This window comes from Cavia porcellus, unplaced genomic scaffold (assembly GCF_034190915.1).
Source record: "Cavia porcellus strain 051 isolate PalLab524CR breed Dunkin Hartley unplaced genomic scaffold, mCavPor4.1 scaffold_8, whole genome shotgun sequence".
Classification (NCBI taxonomy): domain Eukaryota; kingdom Metazoa; phylum Chordata; class Mammalia; order Rodentia; family Caviidae; genus Cavia; species Cavia porcellus.
In genome coordinates, this window is record NW_026947491.1 from 28,055,330 (window position 1) to 28,070,885 (window position 15,556).

The window sequence follows — 15,556 nt, forward strand, 5'->3', positions numbered from 1 at the left end:
AGCCACTGCTGGTGAGGGGACAGCCAGACTCCAGCCCCTTCTGGCCTGCAGACTGGCAAACAAGAAGAGCTTAACCCCACCGCCCCACCCTCACTGCCCATAAGTTACCAGCCAATCCAGAGAAACTCAGGCTGTGATGATAGCTATTGATGTGAAATGCAATTGGATGCTTGTGGTGTTTGGTGTTTCACTGACCTTGCTGGTCTAGGGCTGATGGTCTGATCCTGTATTCAGAGGATCACAGTATGCAGTGCAGCATCTAGGGGGACTGGAGTCTGGTTGCAGTGGCCCATGGATGGCACTGGTTTACAGGGAGGGCTTGCTTCTTGGTGACTTAATTCCCTATTACCTTGTTTTGAAGTCCTGTATCATCATTTTCATTGTTTTATTGGGTTGAGGTTTATTCTGTTTTGTTTTTTTTTATTTTGTTATGTCTGATGACAGGAGCAGCTATTTCAAAGATAGCGAGACATTGTGGTAGCCATTTTGGATCTGCTATTGTCTTGTTTTGAAGTCTTTTGTTGAATTCATTGTTTTGTTTTTATTGTTTCTATTCTATTCTGTTCTGTTTGATTTTTACTATGTCCCAAGGTATCCTTAGCTATTTTGAAAACAAAAGACATTATGGTAACTGTTGTTGATTTTGTATTGTTTTGAAGTCCTGTATCACACTGGTTTGTTTTGATTGGTTTTATTCTATTTTATTTTCCTGGGTTTTATCCTCTTTAAAATAAAATTTTAAAAACTATTTTTAAAAATTATTGATAACTGTAACATAGTAATTCTGTAATTCTCTTGTAATTCTGACTTTTTCATCCTTTAAAATACTACTCTCTTTTCCTTTTGAGACAAGGGCTCACTATGTAAGTCAGGTCAGCCTTGAACTTTTGCCATGTAGCCCAGACTGGCCTTGAACTCACAGCAATCTTCCTGCCTCAGCCTCCAGGGTGCTGGGAATACAAGTGTGAGCCACTGCATTGGACTGAAATACTATTCTGAAAAGAGGTTCATTGTCCAGGAGGACCATGTTATAACAGTATGTCTCCAGCTCTTGGTCTGAACACAAGACTGTTGAGTTCCAGGGTGGAAGCACAGAAGGAAAGGCCCTGTGGCAGAGCTGAGTGCCCACGGGGTACAAGGGCTGACAGAGGCAGTTGGACCTCTGACTTATCTGGAAGGTCTTGAAACACAGAGGGCCATTTCCTGATAGAAAAAGTGGACATTGTAGCTATACTGTATTTTATAGCCATGTCCGGCCATTGCTAATTTTGAGAGGTTGTCTTAGCTCAATTAAGTACAGTCTTTTTGCAGTTCTGTAATTGTCCAGTATATCATGATCTTGCTCAGAAAGGGTGCTTGGACAGTTGCTCTCCACAGCTGAGAAAATCCATGTCCCAACAGGACTATGCCAACGTGTACCATTCCATAAAATCAGTTGTATTTGCAAATCGCCTCCTTTAGCAAGATAAGAAGCAGATGTGCTGGTTTTTAGGAAACCCATATAAGCCACTGGTAAGATGCCTCCCCATCCCTGGAGCTTGCCTGTGATACAGTGGCACTGCAGCAGGATCAGGCTGCCGTCTGTGCGTGGAGCAGGGAGGGTGAGCTGGTAAGAATGAATCTGTTAAATTACTAGCCCAGCATAATGCAAACTGAAGAGAGAGAACCCAGGTGTCCAAAGCAGCTGAACAAGGAGCTCAAGCCATTTAGGTACAAATGATATTACATACAGAAGTTAAACGCAGGTTTTTAGTCTCAATAGGTGTCACAACTGATTATCACACTCCCCCAGGAGATAGCATTGAATTGATGGAGTCTGCACTTCTCCAGGCAACTCTTCAGAATCTAGCTAATGACTTTTTATGATGACAGGTTATAAAACAGATAAAAATCTCATGCTTAAAAGGCCTTGGTCTTGTCCCATTGGGGTCCAACCCTTGATCAAATTCTTTCCCCCCAGCCTTGGCATCTGAGCCCTTGGACTGCCATTAGCAAGAGTCCTACTGGTCCAGTTTACTCAAGTCTGCTATCCTTGAGGTCCTCTTTTCAGTAATTTTCTATCCACTGAATCGTCACTATGCTCCTTGGCCACTCTGCATGCCCACTCCCCCTTGCTGTGCTCAGAGCTGAGCCTGGCTTCATGGCAGCCTTTGCCTGGCAATCATGTGCCAGCTGTCCCATGTGCCTCCACACATTCTTGCCTCTGTGCGTGTACATATTGCGGGCACATGTCCCTGTTTTATAAAGACACTCATCCTACTGGACCAAGCTTATCTTTACCTTGGCAAAGACTCTGCGAGCTGGTTTCCACGTATCTTTTCCAGAAGGCAGTTTAACCCAAGTTGCATGCTTCTGAACTTCCACACGCACAGTCGTAGAGTACTGTACATAGGCTTTTGTGCCTGACTGATTGCAGGCAACACTACATCAGTGGACTCAGCATGTTATTGTTGAAAGTAACAATATCTACTCATTGTGAGTTCTATATCCTATAGCGAGGGTTGACAAATTACTTCTCTTTGTATTTACCTATACAGAAAAATATTTAAGAACGATGTTCAGATCTTGAGTTGCTGGGTCATGTGTGTATACTTATAAACTTTTGACAGAAGAGCTAGACAAGTCAGTGCATGCTTGTGTTCCCAGCTGCTCAGCAGGCTGACGTGGGGCAATTGCTGGGACCCAGAAGTTTGAGGCCAGGCAGGGCAACAGAGGGTTTCTTCATCCCAAGAAGAAGGAACAGGATAGAGATCACTAAATCGTCATTGGAAAAAGGCAGTAACAGTGTCTCCAGGTGTTTTTTAGTGTTATTTTTAACTGCCAGGACTTTTACTGCACTGATGAAATCTGGAGTGAGGAGTTGTGTATTGATTGTTTACCTCGTTTCAGAACAATGAGATGGTGGAGCTGCAGAGAATACGGATGAAGGATGAGATCAGAGAGTACAAATTCCGGGAGGCCCGGCTCCTGCAGGACTACACTGAACTGGAAGAGGAAAACATCACACTGCAGAAACTCGTGTCCACCTTGAAACAGAACCAGGTGAAGTCTCAAAAGGTTTTTTGAGTTTTACCCCTTAAGGGGTCCATTCTTTCAGTCTCCTCTACTAGGAACTTACCAAAATGTGTTAAAAACCCCTTCTCTCCTTACAGCATTTGTGTGCTGAAATTTCCTAGCCTACCTATTTCCACTACAGTGTGGAGGGAAGAGACACGGGCTTGTCAGTCATGTAGTTTACAGTAATCCGTTATAGGGTCAGGAGATCTCCCGAGAAGCGGTCCCTTAGAAGCGGTCCTTCCTGACAGCTAACTGCAGGCGCAGTCTGCACAACCACCTGTATTGCATGGAAGGATGGGAGGCAGTTCTGGAAGAGCTTGTCCGGATCTCCTGAGCCTTAGCTAACCCCAATGCCAGTCCTGTGGGGATTTGTACTGTCATTCCGGTGCATTAGTGTTCATCATTTACCCAGGCCCTTCTACCAGAGATTGAAACTTGGGAACTGAGAAATTGTAAGGAAAAACAAAACAGAAATTTATACAGCTCTTCAGTCTCTGTACCAGGGATTGAACTCACGACTGCCTGCTTCTGAGGCAGGAGCTTATGCCACTGAGCTAAACCTCCAGCCCCCAGTCTCACTTTCTACATGGCATAGGATAATTTTCCCAATTCATGTCTAATTAATCAATTAAGATTATTCATATGTATGTGGCAAGCCATTCTGGCTTATTCCCTGACAAATGGCTATGCTCTAAGCCAAGGTTTGTTCCAGTTAAGGAAACATTGTATTTTCTTCTCTTATTGGCCTTCACTTACAGACACTAAATAAATGAATAAAAATAAAACTGAGCACAGTTCCTTAGCATGTCGATAGTAGAATGTCGATACTGTTTTTTCTAGTTTATTTTTTCATTCACAGCAGTTATTCATTCTGCAAGTGCTACTGTTCCAAATACCATCAACACTGAAGCACTGTAAGGGACACCTGGTGGATATGAAGGATGTCCCCTCAGCAGAGCACAGGGTGACTGTGGAGAAGAGGTGCTGAATAGTGAGAAGCACGAGGTCTGTGCCTGGGCAAGCTCCCAGAGAAAGCTCCTGCCACAGCTGGGCTTCTGTGACTGAGAAATCCTTCCACAGCCTCTCACTTGATTCCAGTTCTGGAACATGACACTGCCAATAACACACATCTGCTGTGTTACTGGATCCTGGGGCACTGTCCCTCCATTTTATATGCTAAGCACATAAAACTTTCTCTGCTTTCTCATCCTACTCTCCATTGTATTTTATTAAGATCATGTTCTTACTGTAATTTTTTAATTTGTCCCTGAGTATAAAAATGTCCTCTTTATTAATAATGAAGTCAAACAAAGGAGTAGTAGTGATGGAATCTTTTCTTGCATCTGACAAATTACTGCGAAACCTATTCCTCTGGGAAGCTGAGGCAGGAGGGTCACAAGTTCAAGCCCAGCCCCAGCAACAGTGACTCAATGAAACCTGATCTCAAAGTAAAAAATAAAAAAGACTGAGGACATAGCTCAGTGCAAAGCCCCTGGGTTCAACCCCTGGTACCAGAAAACAAACCCAACCATATTCTTAACTTACTAGGCAAACAGTGCCTGCTTTTTGACTTCTGGATAAAGAAGTGGTAGAACCGTTTGGGGAATAGATGTTTCCAGCTCTGCAGAGAATTAATGTTTGATACGTTGATATTATCTATTTCTGTCCTATAGTTAGTATGTTCCTATGCATAATTAGCATTCACATATGGCTACATGTTATATATAATTCACATCTTCTCATGCTTTAGAGGCATAAAGCTTCTAGGTTGCAGATGTGCATTGCCTCTGGGCAACCGCGTGCGTCTCTGCTGTGGTGCTGTGGATGCTACTCTTAGCTGCTCGGTGCCCTGGCCACCTGGTGGTTTTCGGCCGACCAAGTGCAATACCCTGACCCGCGCTGGCCCGTCCTGTCTGCTGTAGGTGGAGTACGAGGGCCTGAAGCATGAGATCAAGCGCTGCGAGGAGGAGGCGGTGCTGCTCAACAGCCAGCTGGAGGACGCGCTGCGGCTCAAGGAGATCGCGGCCCACCAGCTGGAGGAAGCACTGGAGACGCTCAAAAACGAACGCGAGCAGAAGAACAGCCTGCGCAAGGAGCTGGCCCAGTATGTCACCCTCGGCGACAGCCACCTCGGCCTCTCCGTGGACGGACTCAAGTTCACCGAGGATGGTGGGGAGCCCAACAACGACGACAAGATGAACGGGCACGTGCACGGGCCCCTGGGGAAGCTGAACGGTGACTACCGGGCGCCCACGCTGCGGAAGGCCGAGGCCCTGCACCCCGTCTCAGACCTGTTCAGTGAACTGAACATCTCGGAGATCCAGAAGCTGAAGCAGCAGCTGATGCAGGTAGGAGCTCTGGGGAGCACTGCAGCACAGAGCTGTCTGTGCTGTGAGCTTTCTGGTTTTCACGTTTGACAGACGTCCACATCACTGTTACTTTGGCGGCACTGGGGATTGAACCCAGAGCCTCTGCACTGAGTAACATCCCATTCTTTCTTTTCTTTTCTTTTTTTCTTTGTTTTGAGAAAGGGTCTTACTAAGTGGCTAAATTGCTTACGCTAGTCTCGCAGTCGTCAGCCTCCCAGAGTGCTGCGATTACAGACATGGGCCGCTACACCCAGCTCAAATTAATTTTTTTAAAATATTGCTTCTTCAAGTAGAAACTTTGACAGTACATTATTTTAGAAAAACTTGACAGATGTTAAAACTAAATCATCTGTGTCACGTTAAGAAAAAAGTTCTTTGAGGTAATAATTAGCTTTCAGACAGTTCTAAGGAAATACAGATCCTTGACACAGGCATTTCTGACCAGTGAAAGAGTTCACGAGCTCTATGCACAAATGACCTGACAGAAAGTGCAGTGTTGCATCACAGCTAGCCAGATTAACAGTTAGGGTTCCCAAGGAGGCCTTAAGCCCCACAAGACTTACAGGGCCGCCTATACCCAGATTAGCCAAGAGACCATATGGTTAAAAGCACAGAACAGGTGTAAATGTAGGGAGTTCTGGCTATGCAGTGTTTTGTGACGATCCTAGCCTGTTGCATGTCTCACCAGAATGGGTTTTCCTTCTCAGAGTCACGATTCCTGGATGGAAATGTCTGAGAAGGGGTCTCACCTCCCCCAGAGCTCAGACATCAAGTTTGTGGTGCCAGGTGTCTGCCTTAGCAAGCTTCTAAGTGACTGGGTTTAAGGCTTAATCTTTAGTCTCAGCCTGGTCCCGCCAAGGTTTTCGCGGATAGCAGGTAATTAGACGCACCTAGGACACAGAGCAGTGACTGGTGTCCTGTTTGATAACAGAGCTTTTAGTTTTCTTCCTCCACAGAGGCAACAAATGAAAGATGAAACTAGCAGAAATAAATAACCGATGAAATTAATTTGTCATTAGACTGATAGAATTAACATATCCTGTACTTTACCACCAGTGTTCACGGCTGCTAAAATGTTTACGTTATTTAATGTGAATGATGACCAGAAGCCATGACCACCAAGTACAATGAATGTCCTGTAGATTTGCACTGTACCATCAAATCCAGAGGCTTTTTGTGTCTTGGTCTTAGTTGGTAGCCATGTAGAAGATGTTGAGAAGAGGCCTAATACAGAAGACACTCAACCATTTTTAACCAAGTTGTCCCTTGGGCTAAATTTCAAAGTAGTTCTCACATTTAACCTTCATACAATTAAAATGGAATAACACAGAATTCTATGAGAGATAAGTAGCTCAGTAAAAAGAACGTGGAAAACAAGTTATCAGCAAGAGAGTGGTTCTCCACAGGGTGTCATTCGCACTTGGGGTTGGGATAGTCCCTCTGAGACTGTCCCAGATTGCAGGAGGCTTAGCACTCTGGTCCAGACCCACTGGGTGCTGCTGACATCTCCACTGCCAGTGTGCTCAGCAGGAATGCCACACCTGTCAGATGCTCCAAGGTCAGCCACTGATTCTTTCAAGCGACAGCACTTTACTGTTCTGTACAATAGAGCTGCGTCACAAGGGGTTGCGGGTTACACATGAGTTCATGAGTGCTTCCGGGGATGCCCGGGCTCTGGACAATGCTTAAATCCTTGGAACTTCCCTTCTTATTTCAGCTCTGCCGTGCCTTTAATTTCTGAAGCCCTCTAGCTGTTGTTATCCTTGGCATCCCTGTGAGGGAATAGTTTTAAACCATTAGCTCAAGGGCAGTCGTCTCAGGAGGGACAAGAGATCACGACTGGAAAAGAGCAAAGGAAACTTCATGGCATGAGAGGTGATGTTTGAGTCGAAAACATCCGGATGAAAAGGCAGGCAATATCTCAGCGAGCCGTCCCACCCGATGGCTGTGTCTGGCCCGAGGATGCGCAGCTGGCCCCGAGGGTGTGGAGATGGGGAGCACGGGCAGGGCCGTGCTGTGCCCAAGTCCATCATGAGCGGAGCTGTGCTCAGCACAGGGAGTCTGTGCAACTTCAGCCTCACGCTGCCAACACCAACTTGTGACATCTTGTCCTCATGCTGGGCTTTGCACCCAGGGCCTTTGGCACTGAGTTACCTCCCCAGCCAGTTCGTTCTCTTCATTCATTCACTGACTGATTTATTCATTCATTTCCCTGAGTTACCCGGGCCAGGCTCAAGCTCACACACCACCACACTTTACCTCACACACTACCACACTTTACCTTTTTTATTAGGCAAAGTAATCATTTACCTTCTCACAACCAGCATTTTTTAAAATCAGTATTTCCTAGGATTGTATTTCATTCTAACTGTTGAGTGCAGCAGAGTGTATCGTCTCATGAATTATTTTTTAATAATCTCAGAGTTTTCCCTTAGCCATCTCACCCCTTGAGTTTCATTTATATAATTATGAACATTGTAGTATATGTTGCCATGAACTTATTGTAATTGGCTTTGATGTTAATAAAACTGGAAACTGATATGGCAGTTCTGATGAACAAACAGTAGAATTTATGCTTCTCATACCATGTGTGGTACCACTGCCAGTAAAATGCACTTTAAGAGCAGCTATCTGAGCCAGGCATGGTGGTACACACCTGTAATCCTAGCACTCTGGGAGCCTGAAGCAGGAGGACTGCAAATTTGAGCACAGAATGGGAGACTTAGCCACTGGGTGAGACCCTGTTTCAAAGTAAGAAAATAAAAAGAACCAGGGATGTAGCTCATTGTGAAGCCCCCAAGTTCAAACTCTCCACCAAAAAAATAATAACAGTAATTTCAAATAAAGGAGAGAGATAAGTTTTGGAGGTAGGAAGGTAAAATACAGCATGTCCTCTATATATTGTGGTATCCCTACTGGGGTCAAAGGTGCCACCCTAGAAGCAAGTGAATGTTAAAATTTAATGTTAAATGTGAATGTTATGTGTTCGTATTCAGACTGTGAGGTGAGCACATTCACCCTGAGAGAAGAAATCTCCTGAAAGACCTGTCAGCTGTGGTGATTGTGCTCCTCAACAAGGATTTGGAGCTTTGGCCCTGCTCCAAGTGAGTTAGGCGATAGCCTCACTCCAGGTCTTTTGGATGTTGGGTTTGTGGCTGTCTTAGGTGTAGCCCTTGCTGACCTCTTAGACTCTGCTCAGTTCTGTGCTTCAGCTTACAGTGGCAGCATGACTGGAACAGGGCAGCGTGCACTGTCAGTCTTGTCTCTTGGGGCATCTCTGCTGGAGTCCAGACCCCTGCAGCACAGGGAAGGCTGGGTGCTCCAGATCCAGGGTCTATGTTTAAGTGATGTCACCAGTTTGTGGAAACACTGACGGGCTCACGCCAGCACAGAACACCCTAAATAAAAGCAGTACAGAGCTTTTAAGATACTTAGCCAGGAATGGTGGTGAAAGCCTGGAACCCCAGGACTCAGGAGGCTGAGGCAGGAGCATCACCATGAGTTAAAGGACAACCCAAATGACATGAAAAGACCCTGTCTCAGAAAAATTCTTTTTCCTTGTGATTAAGAACCTCTTTGATGGGTAGGAAAAAGATCAAGAGATCTACTGGTGAGCATTATAGTAATGCATTATGTTCTTAAAAACCACTAACAGTAGATGGTTTAAAATAAGTATGTGAATCCATGTATATGTTAACTAGCTTGATTTATCCATTTAAAATGTCATGTTGCACCCAATAAATATGTATATTTTTATTGTTTAATTGGGGGGATGTGTTTTAGGTATTGAAATGAGGGCCTCTGTGCTGAGCTATAATCTCCATCTCTCTTTTTAGTTAATTTTGAGAGAGTGTCTCATTAAGTTAGTTGGTCACATTTTATTTTTTAAAAAAGCCTCTTTAAAAACAGCTTACGTAGGCCATACCTTGTTGGCCTTTTCTTATCTTACAAAGCTTCATATAATGTATTTTCCCACCTCTATGAGTTTTCTTAATTATCCTTGGTTGAGGAGTGGAAAATCTGTGCTTCTTTCTATGGTGGGTGTCAGGAATGTTGACTGAATTACTTTATTTCTCTGAGATTCATTCATAAAGGGAAATTTACCATACTACTAGTCTCTGATACCTTTGCTAGAATTAGAGAAAAGCAAAACCAGGTCTCCTTTAAGATAGCTTACTGCCACCTTCTGGGGAAATTGTGATAATAAATACAAAATTGAGGATGAGGCAAAAGGGTCCTTAGAGCTGAGGCATTCACAGCCATAGCCTCCAAGAATTGGTTATGTTGCCGACAGCCTGCAGTCTCACATTGAAAGCTCTGGTCGTGATGCCATACCTTCTTGCAGAGCTGTTGAGAAAAACTGATGGGATGATAAATATGGAACCACACACAGAAGTCATAAAACTGTAAGTTTCTGCTAGGTCTTGTATCTAGATGTACCCCCCAAAGCCTCATACGGTCACAGGTGGGGAGTCTCAAAGGTAGCTGGATTAGGGTTTGTGAATGTGGATGAAGGGTATGATGCTGGGGTTAAGGGTGTGGACGATGGAAACCCAACCCTTGATGTAAGTGGCACCAATCATTAGGCTGGTGGCCTGGATGGAATAAAGAGACAGAGAGAAGGTAGGCTGTTGCTGCTGCTGCTCGTTGCTAGCCACCGTCTTGCCACACCATGATCTGTTTCTCCTCTGTGATGCCCCTCTGCCATGCCACCCTGCCTTGGAACCAGCCAGCTGTGGATTGAAACCTCTGCAAACTGTGAGCTGAATAAACCTTCTCTCCTTTAACTTTGGGTGTTGGATATTTGTCTCAACAATGAGAAGAGTAGCTAAGACAGTTACTGTTTCTATACTGGAATTTATTGTCAGTTTCTGAAGTTACCCACTACTGTTTTAGATGAACAGTCCATACACAAAGCACAGAAAGTATGGTCCAAGGTAAGTGATTGTAAGCTATATGTAAATTAGGAGATGTGTTTGTTTCCAGAGCAGATCGGAGTGAATATTGTACTGATTCATGTGTCTTCCTGGGTTATGGAATAGATTACAGGAATGTTTTACATGTTAAATATAGTTATTTGTGCTAACTCTCATCTAATACACAAGCACATCTGCAGGAATTACAGTAGACAACCAGACGGTAGAGGCGTTGGCCAATGTGAGGCCTGACTCAGGACCAGGACTGAAAAGGTACAGCGAGGGAGCATCTTACTCATAAAACCTGACAGTAGGCTTTGGTAGTGAGCGGCTCAGCTATGTCATCCCACATTCATGAGGAGAAGTTTTTCAGGGTATTAGTGATGAATTATTTTGGGTTTTCAGTGCCCTCAGGACCTGGCTATTCAACTAACATTTTGTTTATAACTGACATTTTGCCATGCCAATCAGGACCCTTAATTCGTTTTATTAGAATGAAAGTAAGTAGGTCCTGTCTGGAAAAACTAAATTACTTAATCTATTTAAGGAGGTCCTCTCTGCTTGTGCTGACATTTCTGCTTCTGATAAACAACTTCTGTTCACCTTTAGAAACATATGGAGTCTGAGCAGGGGAGAACTCATCAGCTTTGTTTTCTTTCCTTTATTTTAAAGCGAGTAAAGCTAAACATAACAAAACAGATCAGAAGAAAACAATGTAAATGACACAGATTTCAAGCAAGACAATTAGGAGATCATTGTCTATCATATTGTCTCGTTTTCTTCTACATAGTTGTCCACACAACAAATTCATACAAAACAAATTCATACAAAACAAAATATCATAAAACTGATCAGAACAGGATGATGAAGGCATTATAGGCTTTCAAAATCAAACAATAGGGAAATCAACAATGGCTGCTATAATGACTCTCGTTCTCTTCAAAATAGCTGTCCAGACCTTCATGTCTGTTGAAATTAAACAATACAAAACAGACTAAAATCACTCTGAACAAAGAATAATAATATTGCTGGATTTCACAGCATGACACTATGGAATCAGCACTGCGTACCTTAGTGTCTCTTTTTCTTCAAAGTAGCTGTTCATTTCATCATGCATTATACAATCAATTCTCATAAATTATTTAGAAGTTCTATGCATGTATGCGTCTCTACATGTATACCTATCCTTTCTGTAATATAGGGAAAACAAAACACATTACTAGGAAAACAAAACAAAAAAGACAAGTAAATAACAATAGCAAAGAGCCCAAAACACTGACAATATAGGCCTTCCAAACAAGGCAGTAGGAGCATAACTAAGGTTGTTATTTTACATAATGATCTTCAAGAGTTCCTCAGTTCCTCAGATCACCATGCACAATTGTTCCAGTCCTATGAATGTTAACTATTTTGTTCCAAGAACTTATAGACTTTGTAACACAATCATCTTAGCTATCCCAAGTGTTTATATAATTTTAGATATTTTTTCTTTTCCCTTCCTTTTTCTTTTTCATTTTCCCTGAGATATTATTTTTCCCCTTTAAGCAGATTCTTATCCTTTCACTGTATTTATTGAATTTTTTGTATTTTATGTACTCTTACTATTTCTTATACTAGGTTTTTTAATATTAGATATATAATTTCATGTGTAATGTGAGACAGCAATAATGTTTCTATAAAACTAGCATCCATAAGCAGTATCCTCATGGATGGAGAAGAAATAGATTCATATTATACTTGACCCACCAAAGCAATTTTAATTGTTCCTATAATGAAGGTAGTGGTGATAGTAATTTGCCATATGCCTTATAAAGGAAAACTTTGCATATATTTTACATATTTGCTTAATTGGTTAGTTCTTACAACCACTATGTAGGGTAAACAGTATTGTTGTTCCCATTTACAAATAGGGTAACTAAGGCACACTATGTTGTGTCATTTGTTAAAAGACAAAAATCTAATAAATGGAATAGCTATACAGAGAGAAGTTAAATATCATCACTGCTTAACAAAGTCTCACAGTATTTATGAGGTGAAATTAACTAAATAAAATTGGTTACTTCCTGATTTTTAAAACTTACACAGATACTTTCTTAGTAAAAGTTGACAATTTAGGCACTTATGTGGTTAAACCACAGACTTCCTATTACCTTTATAAACTTTGTTAGCAAACACATTTCTCAGAAGCATTACTTTTTTTATCAATAAACATTTAAAAAAGCACCAAGGGGTTTAGGTGTGGCTCAGTGGTACAGTGCTTGCTTAGGTGCACAAGGCCTTAGCTTCAAAGGCATTTATAACTACAGCAGCCAGAGGAACAGAGATCACTTTAAAAAGAAAAAAAGCAGGGAGCTGGGGATTTAGCTCAGCGGCATAAGTGCCTGCCTTGCAAGCAAGCAGTCATGAGTTCGATCCCTGGTATCAATAAAAAAACGAAAAAGACAAAAAAAAAAAAGAAAAACAGCAGATCTGCAGAGATATAATTCACACACCTTGCAACATACCCATTCAAAATTGTTGTCAGTATGTTTGCAGGACTAAGTGACCATCACCACAGTCAAGTTTAGAATATTTTCACCACTAAAAGAAACCACATACCATTAGCAGCCCCTCTCCATTTTCCCAGAAGCCTTAAACCGTAGGCAGCCACTTCCTGTACACTTTCCTGTGTATTTCCTGTCTCCACAGATTTATTCATTGTAGACATTTCATATAAATGAAGTCATACAATTTGTGGTCTTTTATGATTGGCTTCTTTCACTTAGCTGAGGTTTTCAAGGTTCAGTCATGTTGTAACAAGGCATGTTAGCACTACATTCCTTTACAGTGCAAATGTACGGTATGGCTATACCTTTTATCTCTTGATGGGTATTTGAACTGTTTTCATCTTGAGCTTTCTGAATAATACTACTGAGCATTTACCTACAAGTTTTCATGTGCAGCATATGCTTCACTTCCCTTGGGTAGAATTCTCGGAATGAAAGGAACCTTGGAAATCTCTGAAACAGTCACAGATAACATTAGACTTAATGCTTCCCTTCTAAGATCAGAAACAAGCAAAGTATGCATCTGCTACTTTTATTTAACCTGTGTCATGAATTCCAGCAAGGAAAGATAGTCAGGGCAATGAAATGAAAGCTCTTTCAATTAATTATCTTTATTTGTAGACAACATGATCTTGTATGTAGAAATTCTTAGGGAATCCACTAAACTTATTAAAACTAATGTCAGGGGCTGGGGATTTAGCTCGGCGGCATAAGCGCCTGCCTTGCAAGCAGGCAGTCGTGAGTTCGATGATCCCCGGTACCGATAAAAACGAAAAAGACCAAAAAAAAAAAAAAAAAAAAAAACTAATGTCAGTTCAGTAGCATTGCAGGATACAAGATGATTATATAAACACTGATACTATGTGCGATTGTTACCATAACCCCACTGAAAATTCAAGGGTCAAATGACTAGAATAAAGACTTCGTGAAAATTCCTCAAAATACCAAAAATAGAACTACCCAGTGATCTAACAATCCCACTTCTGCATGAATATCCAAAGAAAACCCAGTCAGTGCATTGAAGAGATGTCAGCACTCTCACGTTCATTGCAGCATCATTACTGTAGCCAAAATATGAAAATCACCTCAGTGTTTGTCAATAGATGGATGACTAAAGAAATGTGGTATGTGTACATAGAGAATGCTATTTATTTCTTTAAAGAACAAATAAAATCTTTTCACTTGTGATATGAGTGAATGTAGAGGGCATTATGCTAAGTCAGATAAGCTATACACAGGAAGATAAATACTGCGTCACCTCATGTATATGTGGCACCTTAAAATGGAATTAGAGTGAATGGTAGTTTCCAGAGGTGTGGGATTCTAGGGGTGATAGCCAGGGTAGAGTTGAATGGGGAAGGAGAGATGATCAAAATTCCAAGTAGATAACACATTGCACAATGTGGTAACTATGTTAATAATTACATGTTGAAATTACTAAAAATAAAAGCTTTTACCACAAAGAAATATATGTTGGCCAGATTTTTGTTGCTGTGACAGACAGATAAATCAATTTATGAGGAGGAAAGGTTTGTTTGGCTCATGGTGTAAGAGGATCCAGTCCATGGTTATTGGTCCCATTCTCTTAAGCCTGTTGTGACGAATATGTCACAGTGGAGAGCAAGTGGTGTAACCCAAATGCTCACTGCATGGTGGCCAGGAAGTGAGAGAGAGAGAGAGAGAGAGAGAGAGAGACCCAATGTCTCCTTCAAGTACAGGCCCCCAGTGACCTGACCCCACCTCCTCTACTACCCTTTACTAGCACCACAAGTACATGCCTGAACTTCAGTCCATTGGCCTTTGGGGGACATTTAATAAGAGACGATAAACGTGGAGGAAGTAAATTTGTTAATTATCTGATTAGTTAGCCTGATTACATGATTTACATGGAACATTACATTGTACCCAAAATGTATATGCAGTTATTATATCTCAGTGTTTTTTTTTTTTTAAGTTAGAATTAAACTCGGCACATGGATACATACAGTCCCAGCTACTTCGGAGGCTGGGTCAGTAGAACTTACATATTGACATAGAATTTATATAATAAAACTAATGCTTCTTAATACTTTGAAAAAGAAATTTATGGGAAATGATAGTTTTCTAAATAGCTTCGATTCCTTTTCCTATAGAAGTCTTTATATAAAGTCTATTTTCTGTGTTCTTTAACAAAAGAAATTATCAGTCCACATTACATGTAAAGGTGGTTATTTAACAGCAATCATTCCACGAAATTAAAAGTAATTTTATAAGCTATCACAGCATTAATAATTAACATATATGCATACAGACACGAAACAGCTTGCAGATCTTAAAATCACCTTTTCTAGCAAACAGTCATTCCTACCTCAAAAAAATTCTCCTAGTTCAGACAAAAAGTGAAAATTGTAGGAAGAGAAGTAGAGAACTGTTCTTGATCTCTATAGATTATAAGTAACTCAGTAAGTCTCCCTTTGATGAGGTCTACTGATGAAGATTAAATAGTGATACTTAAAATGCATAGTCATTTTAAGCTGTAAAGTGCTCACATTTATTAATTTAGAGCACAGAGAATATTAATAGTTTAAGACCCAGGCTTTAAAATCCAAATACAGTTTAAGGTACTGTAAGTCACAGTAGCTGAGTGAAAATATAACATTGGGGTTTAATAAGATTTTCCATAATTCAG

At 41.5% G+C, this 15,556-nt stretch overlaps 1 protein-coding gene across 11 annotated transcripts in view; it reads left to right on the forward strand.

The window, feature by feature from the left end:
• The window catches only part of Bicd1 (BICD cargo adaptor 1), a 202,075-nt gene that overhangs the window by 138,229 nt on the left and 48,290 nt on the right, over nucleotides 1-15,556 (forward strand). For all 11 annotated transcript variants that reach the window (XR_010049193.1, XM_003466773.5, XM_013149318.3 and 8 more), the window contains exons 3-4: nucleotides 2,890-3,042; nucleotides 4,980-5,405. Coding sequence is in view for 10 of the 11 variants with exons in the window: in XM_003466773.5 (XP_003466821.1) it covers nucleotides 2,890-3,042; nucleotides 4,980-5,405 (579 nt within the window). In the remaining variant the exon portion in view is untranslated. The remainder of the gene's footprint in view (nucleotides 1-2,889; nucleotides 3,043-4,979; nucleotides 5,406-15,556) is intronic.